Source organism: Entelurus aequoreus, linkage group LG03, assembly GCF_033978785.1.
Source record: "Entelurus aequoreus isolate RoL-2023_Sb linkage group LG03, RoL_Eaeq_v1.1, whole genome shotgun sequence".
NCBI classification, from domain to species: domain Eukaryota; kingdom Metazoa; phylum Chordata; class Actinopteri; order Syngnathiformes; family Syngnathidae; genus Entelurus; species Entelurus aequoreus.
Window position 1 is genome coordinate 5,488,550 of NC_084733.1, and position 21,941 is coordinate 5,510,490.

The 21,941-nt window shown below is 37.8% G+C and overlaps 1 protein-coding gene across 1 annotated transcript; it reads left to right on the plus strand.

Moving 5' to 3' along the window:
- Window positions 1-1,437: 1,437 nt before the first annotated feature.
- LOC133646031 (kinesin-like protein KIF3B) lies at window positions 1,438-18,275 on the plus strand. Its single transcript, XM_062040984.1, has 8 exons — window positions 1,438-3,065; window positions 6,500-6,601; window positions 6,739-6,861; window positions 8,222-8,340; window positions 8,444-8,560; window positions 11,377-11,503; window positions 12,119-12,300; window positions 17,852-18,275. Exons 1-8 carry the CDS (start codon window positions 1,725-1,727, stop codon window positions 18,000-18,002), a joined length of 2,262 nt encoding a protein of 753 aa, XP_061896968.1. The 5' UTR covers window positions 1,438-1,724; the 3' UTR covers window positions 18,003-18,275.
- The last annotated feature ends 3,666 nt before the right edge of the window (window positions 18,276-21,941 follow it).

Below are 21,941 nucleotides of genomic sequence, written 5' to 3' on the forward strand. Positions count from 1 at the left end.
ACAGGAGGTGGAGAGGAGACCGAGCTAGACCGGGCAAGGGAACGCTGGTGTGCTGGATTGGTCTCATGTTTGTCCTCTAAGCTTGGAGAATAAACCACAAAATACCAACTACTGCCTGTTGATTGAATATAAACATCAGCTTATTGCCATAAAAAGAATCTGGGAGAGACTAGCAATTTGAATTCCCCATTGGAGGAATGCTGGTCAACGCAACACTAGCCAAAGAAAAACACTGATTTCAATATTTTCTTACCCCTTTAGCAATTAGTACACACTTACTGTGTGCACACCTCCACAAGCTGTATCATACACATCTCTTCATTTTTCTTACTTTTGAGTTTTATATCCATTTTTTGATATCAAAAACAATAGCGTTTATTTAATTTTCTTTAAGTACTTAATTCCACTTAGGACGGAGTTGGCTCTCTTAGTTGCTTTGTTGGGTCTGTTCCTGTCTCTAGCCCTGGTCATGCAACCCCCCCCCCCCCCCACCACCCCACCCCCACCCCAGCAGACAATGGTGTGGAGGCGTATGTGGGTGTTGAAATGGTGGTTTTGTTTTGTATTTATTGCTCATTGTGTTTTTTTTTATCGTTGCGTTTTACTTCTGTGGCTGTATGTAGAAATGGCGTAGCTGGGTTCATCAGCTCTGTGCCTATCCTATTATTTTGTATTAAAAATGAATACAGAATATAAAACTCAAAGTAAGAAAAAATTACAACTACTATGGTAGGGCTATTTGCAGCCCTTTGAGACACTTGTGATTAAGGGCTATATAAATAAACTTTGATTAATTAAATGATTTGACTCGTTTAGTTCAGTTTGTTTATTTTGATACAATGTAATGCATCACACAATTCCAGTTGTTTCATCACAGCATGTCCGAAAAGGAGTAGGAAGAAGCCGAGCTTATTTTAATCCTACCCCTTTTCATACCATAGCAATTGTATCCCATTTCCTTGTTCTCTGTAACAGAACATAAATAACAAAAATAAATAATATACCATAGTAAGCATACAAACACCCGGTTATAGATTAGTTGATCTTGTTATTTGGAAGGTAAACGTGTTTCAACACGCACAATAAAAGCAATTTGGTGAAGGTCCTTTTGAGAGAGGCACTTGTCCTGTGAGCTCCCCGCACCATGACTGAGCAGTACGGGCACAAGGATGGAGAACTGCCGCTGTCTCTCCGGAGGTGAATATCCAACCAATACAATGAGGTGTCTCCACCTCATTTTACACGAACAAGGGAGGAACGCGTCTTTTAAATAAATACATCCGCCACAATAATGACGATTTTTAAAAAATTGCGTTAAATGACATTTTAAATTAAAGGCGTTACGTTCCGCTGGCGTAGCTAATGCATGTAAACATGACGTATCAGGAAGTGGTTTAAGGTTTGCTGCAGCGTGATTGGCCGCGCCGGTCACGTGATTGCTTCCTATTGTCCACCAGCAGGGCGTTACCGTCGCTGGACTGTGTTGCCAGATCACCCGGTTCTTGTCCGCCTTCCTACCCGGGATGAGGAGCGTGAGTCGGGGCTTACAACTCCGCGGACTGACCGCTGGATATATTTATTATTGGATATTTATTGTATATATTTATAATCAGTTAAAACGATACAATCTTAGTGCGTGTTGACCGCTAGATATTTGTTTGGAAAGGAGACGCTAGTGACGCAGATGAATGAATGAATGACGGAGCGGGTCGCCGAGGTCCAGCATGTCCAAGATGAAGCCGTGCGAGGCGGTCAGGGTGGTGACCAGATGCCGGCCCCTGAGCAGCAAGGAGGAGGCTGCGAACTGCCAATCCATCCTGGAGCTGGATGACAAACTGGGCCAGATCCGCGTCAGGAACCCCAAGGCTCCACCCGACGAGCCCGTCAAAGTCTTCACCTTCGACTCGGTCTTCGGACGGGAGTCCAAGCAGAGCGACATCTACGACGACGCCGTGAGACCGCTGGTGGACGCCGTGCTCGGCGGCTTCAACGGGACCGTCCTGGCCTACGGCCAAACCGGGACAGGTAAGACCCACACCATGCAAGGCGTGCCGGGGGACCCCGACATGAGGGGCGTCATCCCCAACTCCTTCCACCACATCTTCACGCACATCTCCAGGACGCAGAGGCAGAAGTACTTGGTCAGGTCCTCCTACTTGGAGATCTACCAGGAGGAGATCCGAGACCTCCTGCGCAAGGACAACAACCGCAAGTTGGAGCTGAAGGAGAGCCCGGACTACGGAGTCTACGTCAAGGACTTGTCGTCGGTGGTCACCAAGAACGCCACGGAGATCCAGCACGTCATGAACCTGGGCGACCAGTCCCGGTCCGTGGGCTTCACCTACATGAACGAACGCAGCTCGCGGTCCCACGCCATCTTCGTGGTCACCGTGGAGTGCAGCCTGGAAGGGCCGGACGGCGAGGACCACATCCGGGTGGGGAAGCTCAACATGGTGGACCTGGCCGGGAGCGAACGCCAAAGCAAGACCGGCGCCAAAGGCGAGCGCCTGAAGGAGGCCACCAAAATCAACCTGTCCCTGTCCGCCCTGGGGAACGTCATCTCGGCGCTGGCGGACGGGAAGGGCGGCCATGTCCCCTACCGGGACTCCAAGCTCACCCGCCTGCTGCAGGACTCGCTGGGCGGCAACGCCAAGACCGTCATGATCGCCACCGTGGGGCCCTCGCCCCGGAACCACCACGAGTCCCTGGCCACACTCCGGTACGCCAACCGGGCCAAGAACATCAAGAACAAGCCTCGCGTCAACGAGGACCCGGAGGCCGCCCTGCTCAGGGAGTTCCAGCGGGAGATCGCCCGCCTGAAGGCGCAGCTGGAGGAGCGAGGCACGCTGGCCCGGGAGAGGAGGAGCAGGCGGCGGGAGAGCAAGAGACTCAGCCGGGGACTGGACGGGGACCACGCCGTCCTCTTCCGGGAGAAGGACGCCGAGGACCACGCCGTCTGCTTCCGGGAGAAGGACGCCGAGGACCGCGGTGGGGAGAAGAGGATGAGCGTGGACGACGGCCAGTGGGACCGGGAGGCGGTGGAGAAGATCATGGAGAAGTACAAGGTAGCAGACGCCATTTTCACTACGTCTTTATTCTCTAATAACTTTGCTCAAATCAAAATGACTTATTTGAGATAAATACCAAATTAATGTCCTAAGTATGAATGTTTTTAATACTTATCAGAAGTATGCTATCATGCTAACAGTTTATGCTAATGTTTTAGCTCATTTACATTTTTGAACCTAAAAAAAATATGGATTTTGATATTTGGCGCCATTTTTAGATTTTATTTTTTCGAATGTCATCATGTTAGCATGTTAGCAACGTTAGCATGCCACCATTATATGCAACATTTTTGCAAATTTTAGCAGTTTACACCTAAATTTAATGTTTTTTATACTTCTCGCCATATCAGAAGTATGCTAATTTTTCTACGTTATCATGCTAATGTTACCATGCTAACATTTTATGCTAGTATTTTAGCTCATTTAAATTCTTGAACCTTAAAAAAAAAAAATGGAGTTTAATACTTGGTGTCGTAGTATTGGAACTGTTCTTAGGTTTACATGTTACTGTTAGCATGTTAGCATTTCAGCTACCGGTAATTTTATTTGTTAAAACCTAAATATCCTGGCTTTTGATACTTGGCGCCATTTTAGATTTTATTCCTCTTATGTCATCATGCTAACATTAGCATGCCAACATTCAGAAGTATACACATTTTTCTACGTTATCATGCTAAAATTTTATGCTAGTATTTTAGCTCATTTTATTCGTTAAAACCTAAATATCCTTAGCATGCTAGCATTTTTACTCATTTTAGCTGTTTAAACCTAAATATGAATGCTTTTTATACTTCTCGCCATATCAGAAGTATACTAATTTTTCTACGTTATCGTGCTAACTTTACCATGCTAACATTTTATGCTAGTATTTTAGCTCATTTAAATTCTTGAACCTTAAAAAAAAAAAAATGGAGTTTAATACTTGGTGTCGTAGTATTGGAACTGTTCTTAGGTTTACATGTTACTGTTAGCATGTTAGCATTTCAGCTACCGGTAATTTTATTTGTTAAAACCTAAATATCCTGGCTTTTGATACTTGGCGCCATTTTAGATTTTATTCCTCTTATGTCATCATGCTAACATTAGCATGCCAACATTCAGAAGTATACACATTTTTCTACGTTATCATGCTAAAATTTTATGCTAGTATTTTAGCTCATTTTATTCGTTAAAACCTAAATATCCTTAGCATGCTAGCATTTTTACTCATTTTAGCTGTTTAAACCTAAATATGAATGCTTTTTATACTTCTCGCCATATCAGAAGTATACTAATTTTTCTACGTTATCGTGCTAACTTTACCATGCTAACATTTTATGCTAGTATTTTAGCTCATTTAAATTCTTGAACCTAAAAAAAAAAATGGTGTTGTCGTTCAAGTATGTTAACTGTTCTTATGTTTACTGTTAGCATGCTAGCATTTCAACTAATTTTATTCGTTAAAACCTAAAAATCCTGGCTTTTGATACTTGCCGCCATTTTAGATTTTATTTCTCTAACGTTAGCATTGCTAGCATTTTTGCAAATTTTAGCCGTTTAAACCTAAATATGAATGCTTTTTACACCTCTCGTCATATCAGAAGTATACTAATTTTTCTACGTTATCATGCTAATGTTGCCATGCTAACATTTTATGCTAGTATTTTAGCTCATTTAAATTCTTGAACCTAAAAATAAATATGGAGTTTAATACTTGGTGTCGTCTTTCAAGTATTTTAACTGTTCGTTAAAACCTAAATATCCTGGCTTTTGATACTTGGCGCCATTTTAGATTTTATTTCTCGAATGTCATCATGCTAACGTTAGCATGCCAACATTATATGGTAGTATTTTTTGCTAATTTTAGCCGTTTAAACCTAAATATGAATGCTTTTTATAGTTCTCGCCATATCAGAAGTATACACATTTTTCTACGTTATTATGCTAAAATTCTATGCTAGTATTTTAGCTCATTTTATTCGTTAAAACCTAAATATCCTTAGCATGCTAGCATTTTTGCTCATTTTAGCTGTTTAAACCTAAATATGAATGCTTTTTATACCTCTCGCCATATCAGAAGTATACTAATTTTTCTACGTTATCATGCTAACGTTACCATGCTAATATTTTATGCTAGTATTTTAGCTCATTTAAATTTTCGAACCTAAAAAAAAAAAATGGAGATTAATACTTGGTGTCTTTCAAGTATTTTAACTGTTCTTATGTTTACATGTTACGGTTAGCATGCTAGCATTTCAACTAATTGTATTTGTTAAAACCTAAATTTCCTGGCTTTTGATACTTGGCGCCATTTTAGATTTTATTTCTCGAATGTCATCATGTTAACGTTAGCATGCCAACATTAAATGCTAGCATTTTAGCAAATTTTAGCAGTTTAAACCTAAATTTAATGCTTTTTATACTTCTCGCCATATCAGAAGTATACTAATTTTTCTACGTTATCATGCTAACGTTGCCATGCTAAAATTCTATGCTATTTTTTTAGCTCATTTAAATTCTTGAACCTAAAAAAAAAATATGGAGTTTAATACTTGGTGTCGTAGTATTTGAACTGTTCTCAGGTTTACATGTTACTGTTAGCATGTTAGCCTTTCAGCTACCGGTAATTTTATTTGTTAAAACCTAAATATCCTGGCTTTTGATACTTAGCGCCATTTTAGATTTTATTCCTCTTATGTCATCATGCTAACGTTAGCATGCCAACATTCAGAAGTATACACATTTTTCTACGTTATCATGCTAAAATTTTATGCTAGTATTTTAGCTCATTTTATTCGTTAAAACCTAAATATCCTTAGCATGCTAGCATTTTTGCTCATTTTAGCTGTTTGAACCTAAATATGAATGCTTTTTATACCTCTCGCCGTATCAGAAGTATACACATTTTTCTACGTTATCATGCTAACGTTACCATGCTAACATGCTAGTATTTTAGCTCATTTAAATTTTTGAACCTAAAAAAAAATATGGAGATTAATACTTGGTGTCTTTCAAGTATTTTAACTGTTCTTATGTTTACATGTTACGGTTAGCATGCTAGCATTTCAACTAATTGTATTCGCTAAAACCTAAATATCCTGGCTTTTGATAACTTGGCGCCATTTTAGATTTTATTTCTCTTATGTCTTCATGCTAACGTTAGCATGCCAACATTATATGCTAGCATTTTTGCTAATTTTAGCCGTTTGAACCTAAATATGAATGCTTTTTGTACTTCTCGCCATATCAGAAGTATACTAATTTTTCTACGTTATCATGCTAACGTTGCCATGCTAACATTTTATGCTAGTATTTTAGCTCATTTTATTCGTTAACCTAAATATCCAGGCTTTTGATACTTGGCGCCATTTTAGATTTTATTTCTCAAATGTCATCATGCTAACGTTAGCATTTTTGCTAATTTTAGCTGTTTAAACTGTTTCTACTTGCAGGCCATGGAGAGCAAACTTCTAGAGGGAGGCAAGACCATCATTGATCACACCAACGAGCAGCAGAAGTTGCTGGAACAAAGGAGGCAGGAGATTGCTGAGCAGGTGACAGGAAGCACATTACCGGCGTGGGGGTAACGTGGTGTGGCCATGACTGTGTGTGTGTGTGTGTGTGTGTGTGTGTGTGTGTGTGTGTGTGTGGGTGTGTGTGTGTGTGTGTGTGTGGGTGTGTATGTGCACAGATCCGAGGCGAGCGGGAGATGCGGCAGCAGATGATGCTGCAGGATGAGGAGACCTCCGAGATGAGGGAGACCTTCTCCTCCCTGCAGCAGGAGGTGGAGATGAAGACCAAGAAGCTGAGGAGGGTGAGATGACATCACCACATGGACATGATGACATCACCACATGGACATGATGACATCACTGGCTGGCAAACTCTCATTTAAACACACAATGTTTGTTATTGTGTACATTTTTTGACATGCAGCGACATGCTAACATTACATTTGAACATGCCAAGATAGCAACACTAGCCTAGCTATGTGAGCGACAAGCTAACATTACATTTTTACATCATGCTAGGTTAGCAACATTAGCATAGCTATGTGAGCGACAACCTAACATGACATTTTAACACCATGCTAGGTTAGTAACACTAGCATAGCTATGTGAGCTACATGCTAATGTTACATTTTAACATGCCAAGTTAGCAACACTAGCATTGCAATGTGAGCTAATTGCTAACATTACATTTTAAACGTCATGCTAGGTTAGCAGCATTAGCATAGCTGTGTGAGCGACAAGCTAACATTACATTTCAACATCATGCTAGGTTAGCAACATTAGCATAGCTATGTGAGCTACATGCTAACATTACATTTTCACACCATGCTAGATTAGCAACATGGGCATAGCTATGAACATTAAATTTGAACATCATGCTAGGTTAGCAACATTAGCATAGCTATGTGAACGACAAGCTAACATTACATTTTAGCATCATGCTAGGTTAGCAACATTAGCATAGCTATGAACATTAAATTTTAACATCATGCTAGGTTAGCAACATTAGCATAACTATGTGAGCTACATGCTAACATTACATTTTAGTATCATGCTAGGTTAGCAACATTGGCATAGCTATGTGAGCTACATGCTAACATTACATTTTAACATCATGCTAGGTTAGCAACATTAGCATAGCTATGTGAGCGACAAGCTAACATTACATTTGAACACCATGCTAAGTTAGTAACACTAGCATAGCTATGTGAGCTACATGCTAACATTACATTTTAACACCATGCTAGGTTAGTAACACTAGCATAGCTATATGAACTACATGCTAACATTACATTTTAGCATCATGCTAGGTTAGCAACATTAGCATAGCTACGTGAGCTACATGCTAACATTACATTTTAACACGACAAGCTAACATTACATTTTAACACCATGCTAGGTTAGCAACATTAGCATAGCTATGTGAGCGACAAGCTAACATTACATTTTAACACCATGCTAGGTTAGCAACATTAGCATAGCTATGTGAGCGACAAGCTAACATTACATTTTAACACCATGCTAGGTTAGCAACATTAGCATAGCTATGAACATTAAATTTAAAACATCATGCTAGGTTAGCAACATTAGCATAGCTATGTGAGCTACATGCTAACATTACATCTGAACTGTATGACATCATAACGTGGTGGTGGTGCTCAGATGTACGCCAAGCTGCAGCTGGTGTGGGCGGAGACTGGTGACGTGGTTGAGGAGCACGTGACCACCAGGCAAGAACTGGAACAGACTCAGAACGAGCTCACGCGAGAACTCAAGTACAAGTCAGTTTCTGCGCTCGTGTTACGACGATTGCCTTCACTGGAACTGAAACATCGGCGAGTCGAAACCGTTTTTGTTTTTGTTTGTTTTTTTTGCACACTTCAGATCTCTGCTGATTGACAACTTTGTCCCAGCGGAGGAGAAGAAGAAGATGGTGAGCAGACTGAGCTTTGATGCAGACGAGGACCAATGGAGGCTGAAGTCTGTGGTGCCCTCAGACAGGTCAGGTTCTAGAACAATTACACACATAGCATAGCTATGTGAGCTACATGCTAACATTACAGTTTAACATCATGCAAGGTTAGCAACAGTAGCATAGCTTTGTAATCTACATGCTAACGTTACAGTTTAACATTATGCTACGTTAGCAACAGTAGCATATATATGTGAGCTACATGCTAACATTACGTTTGAACATCATTCTGGGTTAGCAATATTAGCATAGCTGTGTGAGCGACAAGCCAACATTACATTTTAACATCATGCTAGGTTAGCAATATTAGTATAGCTATGTGAGCAACATGCTAACATTACATTTTAACATCATGCTAGGTTAGCAACATTAGCATAGCTATGTGAGCGACAATCTTTGTAATCTACATGCTAACGTTACATTTTAACATGCTAGGTTAGCAACAGTAGCATAGCTATGTGATCAACAAGCTAACATTACATTTTAACATCATGCTAGGTTAGCAACATTAGCATAGCTATGAGAGCGACATGCTAACATTAGATATTAACATCATGCGAGGTTGGCAACATCATGTTAGGTTAGCAACATTAGCATAGCTATGTGAGCAACAAGCTAACATTACATTTTAACATCATGCTAGGTTAGCAACATTAGCATAGCTATGTGAGCGACATGCTAACGTTAGATATTAACATCATGCTAGGTTGGCAACATCATGCTAGGTTAGCAACATTAGCATAGCTATGTGAGCAACAAGCTAACATTACATTTTAACATCATGCTAGGTTAGCAACATTAGCATAGCTATGAGAGCGACATGCTAACATTAGATATTAACATCATGCGAGGTTGGCAACATCATGCTAGGTTAGCAACATTAGCATAGCTATGTGAGCAACAAGCTAACATTACATTTTAACATCATGCTAGGTTAGCAACATTAGCATAGCTATGTGAGCGACATGCTAACGTTAGATATTAACATCATGCTAGGTTGGCAACATCATGCTAGGTTAGCAACATTAGCATAGCTATGTGAGCGACAAGCTTTGTAATCTACATGCTAATGTTAAATTTTAACATCAGGCTACGTTAGCAACCGTAGCATAGATATGTGAGCTACATGCTAATGTTACGTTTGAACATCATTCTGGGTTAGCAACATTAGCATAGCTATGTGAGCGACATGCTAACATTACATTTCAATATCATGCCAGGTTAGCAACAGTAGCATAACTATATGAGCGACATGCTAACATTACATTTCAACATCATGCTAGGTTAGCAACATTAGCATAGCTATGTGAGCGACATGCTAACATTAGATATTAACATCATGCTAGGTTGGCTACATCATGCTAGGTTAGCAACCTTAGCATAGCTATGTGAGCGACAAGCTTTGTAATCTACATGCTAATGTTAAATTTTAACATGCTACGTTAGCAACCGTAGCATAGAGATATGTGAGCTACATGCTAATGTTACGTTTGAACATCATTCTGGGTTAGCAACATTAGCATAGCTATGTGAGCGACATGCTAACATCACATTTGATTGAACATCATGCTAGGTTAACAGTAGCATAACTATGTGAGCGACATGCTAACATTACATTTTAACATCATGCTAGGGTTAGCAACAGTAGCATATTTATGTGAGCAACATGCTAGCATTGCATTTTAACATCAAGCTAGTTTAGCAAAAGTAACATAGCTATGTGAGCGACATGCTAACATTACATTTCAACATCATGCTAGGTTAGCAACAGTAGCATAACTATGTGAGCGACATGTTAACATTACATTTCAATATCATGCTAGGTTAGCAACAGTAGCATAACTATATGAGCGACATGGTAACATTACATTTTAACATCATGCTAGTTTAGCAAAAGTAGCCTAACTATGTGAGCGACATGCTAACATTACATTTTAACATCATGCTAGTTTAGCAAAAGTAGCATAGATATGTGAGCTACATGCTAACACTTCACTTCAACATCATGCTAGGTTAGCAACAGTAGCATATTTATGTGAGCAACATGCTAACATTACATTTTAACATCATGCTAGTTTAGCAAAAGTAACATAGCTATGTGAGCGACATGCTAACATTACATTTCAACATCATGCTAGGTTAGCAACAGTAGCATAACTATATGAGCGACATGCTAACATTACATTTCAACATCATGCTAGGTTAGCAACAGTAGCATAACTATGTGAGCGACATGCTAACATTACATTTCAATATCATGCTAGGTTAGCAACAGTAGCATAACTATATGAGCGACATGCTAACATTACATTTCAACATCATGCTAGGTTAGCAACAGTAGCATAACTATGTGAGCGACATGCTAACATTACATTTCAATATCATGCTAGGTTAGCAACCGTAGCATAACTATGTGAGCTACATGCTAACATTACATTTCAACATCATGCTAGGTTAGCAACAGTAGCATAGATATGTGAGCTACATGCTAACATTACATTTCAACATCATGCTAGGTTAGCAACAGTAGCATAACTTTGTGAGCGACATGCTAACATCACATTTGAACATCATACTAGGTTAACAGTAGCATAACTATGTGAGCGACATGCTAACATTACATTTCAACATCATGCTAGGTTAGCAACAGCAGCATAACTATGTGAGCGACATGCTAACATACACTTCAACAACATGCTAGGTTAGCAACAGTAGCATAGATATGTGAGCTACATGCTAACATTACATTTCAACATCATGCTAGGTTAGCAACAGTAGCATAGCTATGTGAGCTACATGCCGGCTGTAGGCAACCTCCTAAAGTAGTCATTTATCCCGTCCCTAGTCTTCATGCGAGCGCGTCCACTCGGGTGAAGAAGAGGCCTCTCTCCGCCGTGGGCTACAAGCGGCCAATCAGCCAGTACGCGCAGGCCGCCGTTGCCACGGCAACCGGGGCCCCGTCCAGATACCAGGTCAGCACCGGCAGGAACATGAATATGTGAAATGTTTTAACTGTCACGTGGTCTGTGATCGGCAGGAACATGAATATGTGAAATGTTGTACTGTCACGTGGTCTGTGATCGGCAGGAACATGAATATGTGAAATGTTTTAACTGTCACGTGGTCTGTGATCGGCAGGAACATGAATATGTGAAATGTTGTACTGTCACGTGGTCTGTGATCGGCAGGAACATGAATATGTGAAATGTTTTAACTGTCACGTGGTCTGTGATCGGCAGGAACATGAATATGTGAAATGTTGTACTGTCACGTGGTCTGTGATCGTCAGGAACATGAATATGTGAAATGTTTGACTGTCACGTGGTCTGTGATCGGCAGGAACATGAATATGTGAAATGTTTGACTGTCACGTGGTCTGTGATCGGCAGGAACATGAATATGTGAAATGTTGTACTGTCACGTGGTCTGTGATCGGCAGGAACATGAATATGTGAAATGTTTGACTGTCACGTGGTCTGTGATCGGCAGGAACATGAATATGTGAAATGTTTTAACGTCACATGGTCTGTGATCGGCAGGAACATGAATATGTGAAATGTTTGACTGTCACGTGGTCTGTGATCCAGGCTGAGAACGTCATGCTGCTGGAACTGGACTTGTCTCCGCCCGCCTTCTTCTCCCTGGACCTCCACGGCTCTCACCTGGAGAGGGTCTTCTCCCCCAGGCTCCTGCCCGACCCCGCCCTGGACCCGGTCGCCATGCGAGACCGGACTCAGTCGCCAGCGCGGGTCAGGAAGTCCCGATCCTGGTGAGTTGTGGCGTCGGTGGGGGTGCGGCGCTGCCTGCTGGTGAGTTGTGGTGTTAGGGGAGTTGACCCATCCCCCCCTCGGTCACCTCCCGGGAGGTGAGGGGAGCAGTGAGCGGCAGCGGCGGCCACGCCCGGGAATCATTTTGATGATTTAACCCCCAATTCCAACCCTTGATTACATCATGTTATACCTAAATATGCTAGGTTAGCAACATTTTTCCCCATTCTAAAGCGGATAGTTTTTTTTATGAAATCTTTTTTTAAATAAAAGTCAAATTATTTTTAAGGAAAAACCTAATTTTGCAAGATTTTTTTAATTTTTTTAATGAGAATATATTTTAATAAAAAATTTTTTTACTATTACTAAAAATCATAATTTTTGCAGAGAAAAGTCAGAATTGTTTATAAAAAATTTTTTTAAATGAGAATAAAATAGAAAAAATAAAAATGTTATTATAATAAGTGTTTACATTTTTTTAAATGAGAATACAATTGAAAAAAATTATTTTATAATAATAAAATGGGGAATTAGTCATTTGTTTTCAGGAAAAGCCAGAAATGTCTTAATTTGATAAGAATATATTGAACAAATATGTTTAAATGTATTTAAATGTTGCAATATATTTGTACAATTTTACATTCACGTCAAAATATTTTAAAGAAGCCAAATTTGATCAGCTGATCTGAGGCCGTATGTTTTGGACACTCGGGTGAAGAGAGGGGCTGAACTGTCAACTGATCACCATCTGGTGGTGAGTTGGGTTAGATGGCGGGGGAACCTCTGGACAGACCTGGCAAACCCAAGCGTGTAGTGCGGGTGAACTGGGAACGTTTGGAGGAGTCCTCTGTCCGGAAGGACTTCAACTCCCACCTCCGGCGGGACTTCTCTGCCATCCCTGTGGAGGTTGGGGACATTGAACAGGAATGGGCAATGTTCAAAGCCTCTATTGCTAAAGCTGCAGCTGCGAGCTGTGGCCAGAAGGTCTTAGGTGCCTCAAGGGGCGGTAACCCTCGAACACCCTGGTGGACAGTGGTGGTCAGGGAAGCCGTCCGACTGAAGAAGGAGTCCTACCGGGGTATGTTATCCCAGGGGACTCCGGAGGCAGTTGCAAGGTACCGACGGGCCCGAAGGGCAGCGGCCGTGGCTGTGGACGAGGCTAAGCAGAGGGTGTGGGAGCAGTTCGGGGAATCCATGGAGAAGGACTATCGGGCGGCACCAAAGCTGTTCTGGAAGACCATACGGCACCTCAGGAGGGGGAAGCAGGGAACCATCCAAGCTGTGTACGGCAAGGATGGGACTTTGCTGACTTCAAGTGAGGAAGTCGTAGGGCGTTGGAAAGAGCACTTTGAGGAACTCCTGAACCCAAATACATCAGACACACCCTCCCTGATAGGAGCAGGGCCTGAGGATGATGGGGGATCGACGTCGATCTCTCGGGGTGAAGTCACTGAGGTAGTTAGACAACTCCACAGTGGCAAAGCTCCGGGGGTTGACGAGATCCGTCCAGAAATGCTGAAGGCTCTGGGTGTTGATGGGCTGTCTTGGTTGATACGCCTTTTCAACATTGCGTGGAAGTCTGGGACAGTGCCGAGGGAGTGGCAGACTGGGGTGGTGGTTCCCCTTTTCAAAAAGGGGGACCAGAGGGTGTGTGCTAATTACAGGGGTATCACACTACTCAGCCTCCCTGGGAAAGTTTACGCCAAGGTACTGGAAAGGAGGGTCCGGCCGATAGTCGAACCTCGGATTCAAGAGGAGCAATGTGGATTCCGTCCTGGTCGTGGAACAACTGACCAACTCTTCACGCTTGCGGGAATCCTGGAGAGGGCCTGGGAGTATGCCTATCCAGTCTACATGTGTTTTGTGGATTTGGAGAAGGCGTATGACCGCGTCCCTCGGGAGATCTTGTGGGAGGTGCTGAGGGAGTACGGAGTGAGGGGAACCCTGCTGAGGGCCATCCAATCTCTGTACAACCAAAGCGAGAGTTGTGTCCGGGTGCTTGGATGTAAGTCGGATCCGTTTCCAGTGGGGGTTGGTCTCCGCCAGGGCTGCGCTCTGTCACCTATCCTGTTTGTGATTTTCATGGACAGGATTTCTAGGCAGAGTCGTGGCCATGGCGGAGAGGGTATACGTCTCGGGGGGCTAAAGGTTGCATCACTGCTGTTTGCAGATGATGTGGTCCTGATGGCACCTTCGGTTCGTGACCTTCAGCTCTCACTGGATCGGTTCGCAGCCGAGTGTTCAGCGGCTGGAATGAGGATCAGCATCTCCAAATCTGAGGCCATGGTTCTCAGCAGGAAACCGATGGTTTGTACAGTCCGGGTAGGGGACAGGACTCTGTCCCAGGTGGAGGAGTTTAAGTATCTCGGGGTCTTGTTCACGAGTGAGGGAAAGATGGAGAAGGAAATCAGCCGGAGAATCGGAGCAGCTGGGGCAGTATTGCAGTCTCTCTGCCGCACTGTTGTGACGAAACGGGAGCTGAGCCAGAAGGCAAAGCTCTCGGTCTACCGAGCTATCTACATTCCTACTCTCACCTATGGTCATGAAGTGTGGGTAATGACCGAAAGAATAAGATCGCGGCTACAAGCGGCCGAAATGAGTTTCCTCAGAAGGGTGGCTGGCATCTCCCTTAGAGATAGGGTGAGAAGTGCAGTCACCCGAGAGAGACTCGGAGTAGAGCCGCTGCTCCTTCGCTTGGAAAGGAGCCAGCTTAGGTGGTTCGGGCATCTCGTGCGGATGCCTCACGAGCGTCTCCCTAGGGAGGTCCTCGTTGCACGTCCCACTGGGAGGAGGCCCCGCGGCAGACCAAGGACCAGATGGGGGGATTACATCTCCTCTCTGGCCTGGGAACGCTTCGGGATTCCCCAGGAGGAAGTCGCAAATGTTGCTCTGGAGAGGGAAGTCTGGGGGTCTTTGCTGGAGCTGCTGTCCCCGCGACCCGATTCCGGATAAGCGGTTGAAGATGGATGGATGGAAATTTGATCTGAAAAATTTGCATTTTATGAGAATATAGTCCAAATATATTGTGTAAATATGTTAATATTGCAATAAGATAATACTAGCTCAATTATAATGGCGAGGTTTTTTTGTTTTGTTTAAAAAAAAAATCATTGGATTAAAGTCACATTATTATAATTGTATGAATATATTAATATTAAAACAACAAATGTCAAAATTGTTTACATTTTTTTTAAATGAGAATAAAATTGAAAAATTAAATGTTATAATAATAAATAGAAACTTCAAGTCATTGTTTTCAGGAAAAGCCAGAAATGTCTTAATTTGATAAGAATATATTGAACAAATATGTTTAAATGTATTTAAATGTTGCAATATATTTGTACAATTTTACGTTCACGTCAAAATATTTTGAAGAAGCCAAATTTGACCTGAAAAATTGCATTTTATGAGAATATAGTCCAAATATATTGTATAAATATGTTAATATCACAATAAGATAATACTAGCTCAATTATAATGGAGGAAGATTTTTTTTTGTTTGTTTAAAAAAAAATCATTTGATTAAAGTCACATTATTATAATTGTATGAATATATTAATATTAAAACAACAAATGTCAAAATTGTTTACTTTTTTTTTAAATGAGAATAAAATTGAAAAATTAAATGTTATAATAATAAATAGAAACTTCAAGTCATTGTTTTCAGGAAAAGCCAGAAATGTCTTAATTTGATAAGAATATATTGAACAAATATGTTTTTAAATATTGCAATATATTTGTACAATTTTACATTCACGTCAAAATATTTTGAAGAAGCCAAATTTGACCTGAAAAATTGGCATTTTATGAGAATATAGTCCAAATATATTGTATAAATATGTTAATATCACAATAAGATAATATTAGCTCAATTATAATGGAGGAGAGTTTTGTTTTTTTTGTTTAAAAAAAATCATTGGATTAAAGTCACATTATTATAATTGTATGAATATATTAATATTAAAACAACAAATGTCAAAATTGTTAAATAATTTTTTAAATGAGAATAAAATTGAAAAATTAAATGTTACAATAATAAATAGAAACTTCAAGTCATTGTTTTCAGGAAAAGCCAGAAATGTCTTAATTTGATAAGAATATATTGAACAAATATGTTTAAATGTATTTAAATGTTGCAATATATTTGTACAATTTTACATTCACGTCAAAATATTTTGAAGAAGCCAAATTTGACCTGAAAAATTGCATTTTATGAGAATATAGTCCAAATATATTGTATAAATATGTTAATATCACAATAAGATAATACTAGCTCAATTATAATGGAGAGGTTTTTTTTGTTTTATTGTTTTAAAAAAAAATCATCGGATTACAAATCATACAAATGTTTTGAGAATGTATGCACTAAAATCATCATTTTTTGGAGGGAAAAGTCAGAATTTTTGACATTTTTGTGAATGAGAACAAAAGAGAAAAGTACCGTATTTTCCGCACCATAAGGCGCCCCGTGTTATTAGCCGCACGTTTAATGAACGGAATATTTCAAAACTTTGTTTACCTATTAGCCGCCCCGTGCTATTAGCCGCACCTACGCTACGCTAAAGGGAATGTCAACAAAACAGTCAGATAGGTCAGTCAAACTTTAATAATATATTACAAACCAGCGTTCTAACAACTCTGTTCACTCCCAAAATGTAATGTGCAAATGTGCAATCACAAAAATAGTAACACTCAAAATAGTGCAGAGCAATAGCAACATCAATAACTCCACGTTGCTCATACGTTAGTGTCACACAACACACAAAATAAACATTTAAAGCTCACTTTCTGAAGTTATTACTCATCCACAAATCCCTCGAATTATTCTTCTTCGGTGTGCTTCACTTGTTTTTTGACACCATCTGTGATGTGGACGCGCATGCAGTCGTAGATCAACAGGAACGGCGCTGCGTGAAAAAAGTCACCCGGTGTCTTCGCGTAAACGTCTATCAACCACTCGCTCATCTTTTCTTCATCCATCCATCCCTTCGAGTTAGCTTTTATGATGACGCCGGCTGGAAAGTTCTCTTTTGGCAAGGTCTTCCTTTTGAATATCACCGTGGGTGGAAGTTTCTGGCCGTTAGCATGGCAAGCTACAACCACAGTAGGACGACTTCTCATTCCCTGTGGTGCGAATATTCACCGTACGTGTTCCCGTTGTATCCACAGTGCGGTTCACATGAATATCAAAAGCCAGTGGAACCTTGTACGCGTGTCTCTTAGTAGGAGACATTTTGTTGTCTTTACAGAAATACACAAATGAAATGAAACGTAATATCCGCGCGCTTCTTCTTCTACGGGGGCGGGTGCTCACCTTGGCGGTTGCTTACCGTAGAAGAAGAAGCGCTTCCTCTTTTACGGGGAAAAAAGATGGCGGCTGTTTACCATAGTTGCGAGACCTAAACTTTATGAAAATAAATATGAATATTAATCCATATATAAGGCGCACCGGGTTATTAGCCGCACTGTCTGCTTTTGAGAAAAATTGTGGTTTTTAGGTGCGGCTTATGGTGCGGAAAATACGGTAAATGAAGTGTATTTGCCTCCTGCCAGGTACCAAGCTCCACAAGCAGCTGGTCTTTCACCGTCCTGGTCCTCCAGCACCCTCACCTCGTCCCACAGTCCCAGACAAAGACCCTTCTCAGCCGTCCATCTCCCAGCCGAGGCCTCGCCCCACACTGAGTGGGCCCTGGGTGGCCCCTGAGTGGCCCCTGCTGCACCTGTAGAAGCACACCCGCAACAACTGGGATGAGTTTGCCTTTTGTCTTGCGCTGCTTCAACAAAAAAGCCGAGGTCAGCAAAAAAGCACAGCTTTTCTTTTCCTTTTGGGAGCGTCTAGTCCAGGTGTGTCCAAACTTTCACCCCTGAAGGTCGCACAATGGAAAGTGAAAGCATTTTCTTACCTTTTTCATTTTCAAAACCAATACATTTATTTTTACCTTTTAAGTTTGGTCATAAAAATGTCAAAAATAAGTTCAATTTATTTTACATTTTACATTTTCTTTAACACTTAAATCTGTAGGTCCACTTCAGGTCTGTCCATATCATTTATTCACTTTTTATTTTTATTTTTTATGTTTTATGCCCTTTTTGTTCAAACCCAGTTTTCTATGGCAAAAAATAAGAAAAGGAATTTTTTTCCCCCTCAAAAAATATTTCAAAGTGTAATATTTGATGTGAAGTAATTGGAGCTGTGGACGTCAATAATTCATAACATTGATTTTATTTCTTTATTTTTTTTTTTAACCAGTTTTTAAAAAAAATCCAAAAGGTGCCCCACTCAAAAAAGTTTTACAAATAAGTCATACGTGTTTTATTTATTAATTTTTTGCATTTTTTGTCAAATAAAACATAATTCTTTTATGACAAAAAAATACATCAAAAATATTTCAATGTGTAATATTTAATTCATAACATTGATTTTAATTCATTATTTTTTTAGCAAGTTTTTAAAAAATCCAAAAAGAGCCCCACTCAAAAAAAAGTTTTACAAATAAGTCATACATGTTTTTTTGTTTTCTTTATGCATTTTTCGTCAAAAAAAACATAGTTTTTTTTATTGCAAAAACACAAAATATGCACTATTTCCCCCATAAAATATTTTGAGGTGTAATATTTGACATGAAGTAATTGGAGCTGTGAATTTGTCAATAATTCATAACATTGATTTTAATTCATTACTATTTTTTGAGCAAATAAAAAAAAAAAATCTAAAAAGTTTTACAAATAAGTTACACATTTTATTATTATTTTTTTTTCATTTTTCGTCAAAACATCAAAAATATTTCAAAGTGAAATATTTGAAGTGAAGTAATTGGAGCCGTGAATATGTCAATAATTCATAACATTGATTTAAATTTTTTTTTTTTTTTGAGCAATTTAAAAAAAAAATCAAATTAGAGTCCCACTCAAAAAAGTTTTGCAAATAATTTTTTTTTGTTTGTTTTTTGCCTTTTTCGTCAAACAAAACTGATTTTTCTTTTTATGGCAAAACATAATTAAAAAATATTTCAAAGTGTAATATTTGATGTAAAGAGCTGTGAATTTGTCAATAATTAATAACATTGATTTTAATTCATTACAATTTTTTGAGCATATTAAAAAAAAAATCAAAAAAGTTTTACAAATAAGTTATACATTTTATTTATTTATTTATTTTTTTCATTTTTCGTCAAATAAAACTTCAAAAATATTTCAAATTGAAATATTTGATGTGAAGTAATTGGAGCCGTGAATATGTCAATAATTCATAACATTGATTTTAATTTATTATTCTTTTTTGAGCAAGTTTTTTTTTTTAAATAAAAAAAAGAGTCCCACTCAAAAGTTTTACAAAAAAAAATGTTTTGTTTGTTTTTTGCCTTTTTCGTCAAACAAAACTGATTTTTTTTTTTATGGCAAAAAATAATCACAAAATATTTCAAAGTGTAATATTGGATGTAAAGTAATTGGAGCTGTGGATATGTCAATAATTCATAACATTGATTTTAATTTATTCTTTTTTTAGCAAGTTTTTTTTTTTAAATCAAAAAAGAGCCCCACTCAAAAGTTTTACAAATAATTTTTTTTGTTTGTTTTTTGCCTTTTTCGTCAAACAAAACTGATTTTTTTTTTTATGGCTAAGAATAATTCAAAAATATTTCAAAGTGTAATATTTGATGTAAAGTAATTGGAGCTGTGAATATGTCAATAATTCATAACATTGATTTTAATTAATTACTATTTTTGAGCAAATGAAAAAAAAAATCTAAAAAGTTTTACAAATAAGTTACACATTTTATTTATTTATTTATTTTTTTCATTTTTCGTCAAATAAAACTTCAAAAATATTTCAAAGTGAAATATTGATGTGAAGTAATTGGAGCCGTGAATATGTCAATAATTCATAACATTGATTTTAATTTATTATTCTTTTTTGAGCAAGTTTTTTTTTTAAATCAAAAAAGAGCCCCACTCAAAAAAGTTTTACAAATAATTTTTTTGTTTTTTGTTTTTTGCCTTTTTCGTCAAAACAAAACTGATTTTTTTTTTATGGCAAAAAATAATTCAAAAATATTTTAAAGTGTAATATTTGATGTAAAGTAATTGGAGCTGTGAATATGTCAATAATTCATAACATTGATTTTAATTCATTACTATTTTTTGAGAAAAAAAAAAAAAAATCTAAAGTTTTACAAATAAGTTATACATTTTATTTATTTATTTTTCGTCAAATAAAACATCAAAAATATTTCAAAGTGAAATATTTGAAGTGAAGTAATTGGAGCCGTGAATATGTCAATAATTCATAACATTGATTTTAATTTTTTTTTTTTTTTTGAGCAATTTTTTTTTTTAAATCAAAAAAGAGCCCCACTCAAAAAAGTTTTACAAATAATTTTTTTTGTTTGTTTTTTGCCTTTTTCGTCAAACAAAACTGATTTTTTTTTAATGGCAAAAAATAATTAAAAAATATTTCAAAGTGTAATATTTGATATAAAGTAATTGGAGCTGTGAATATGTCAATAATTCACAACATTGATTTTAATTCATTACTATTTTTTGAGCAAATAAAAAAAAAAAATCTAAAAAGTTTTACGAAAGTTATACATTTTATTTATTTATTTATTTATTTTTTTTTTTTTCATTTTTCGTCAAAACTTCAAAAATATTTCAAAGTGAAATATTTGATGTGATGTAACTGGAGCCTTGAATATGTCAATAATTCATAACATTGATTGTAATTTATTATTCTTTTTTGAGCAAGTTTTTTTTTTTAAATAAAAAAAAGAGTCCCACTCAAAAAAGTTTGCAAATAAATTTTTTTTGTTTGTTTTTTGCCTTTTTCGTCAAACAAAACTGATTTTTTTTTATGGCAAAAAATAATTACAAAATGTTTCAAAGTGTAATATTTGATGGAAAGTAATTGGAGCTGTGAATTTGTCAATAATTCATAACATTGATTTTAATTCATTACTATTTTTTGAGCAAACAAAAAAAAAATCTAAAGAGTTTTACAAATAAGTTATACATTTTATTTATTTATTTTTCGTCAAATAAAACATCAAAAATATTTCAAAGTGAAATATTTGAAGTGAAGTAATTGGAACCGTGAATATGTCAATAATTCATAACATTGATTTTATTTTTTTTTATTTTTTAGCAATTTTTTTTTTTTAAATCAAAAAAGAGCCCCACTCAAAAAAGTTTTACAAATAATTTTTTTTGTTTGTTTTTTGCCTTTTTCGTCAAACAAAACGGATTATTTTTTAATAATTTAAAAATATTTCAAAGTGTAATATTTGATGTAAAGTAATTGGAGCTGTGAATATGTCAATAATTCATAACATTGATTTTAATTCATTACTATTTTTTGAGCAAATTAAAAAAAAAATCTAAAAAGTTTTACAAAAGTTATACATTTTATTTTATTTTATTTTTTTCATTTTTCGTCAAAACTTCAAAAATATTTCAAAGTGAAATATTTGATGTGAAGTAACTGGAGCCTTGAATATGTCAATAATTCATAACATTGATTTGAATTTATTATTCTTTTTTGAGCAAGTTTTTTTTTTTAATCAAAAAAGAGTCCCACTCCAAAAAGTTTTGCAAATAATTTTTTTTGTTTGTTTTTTGCCTTTTTCGTCAAACAAAACTGATTTTT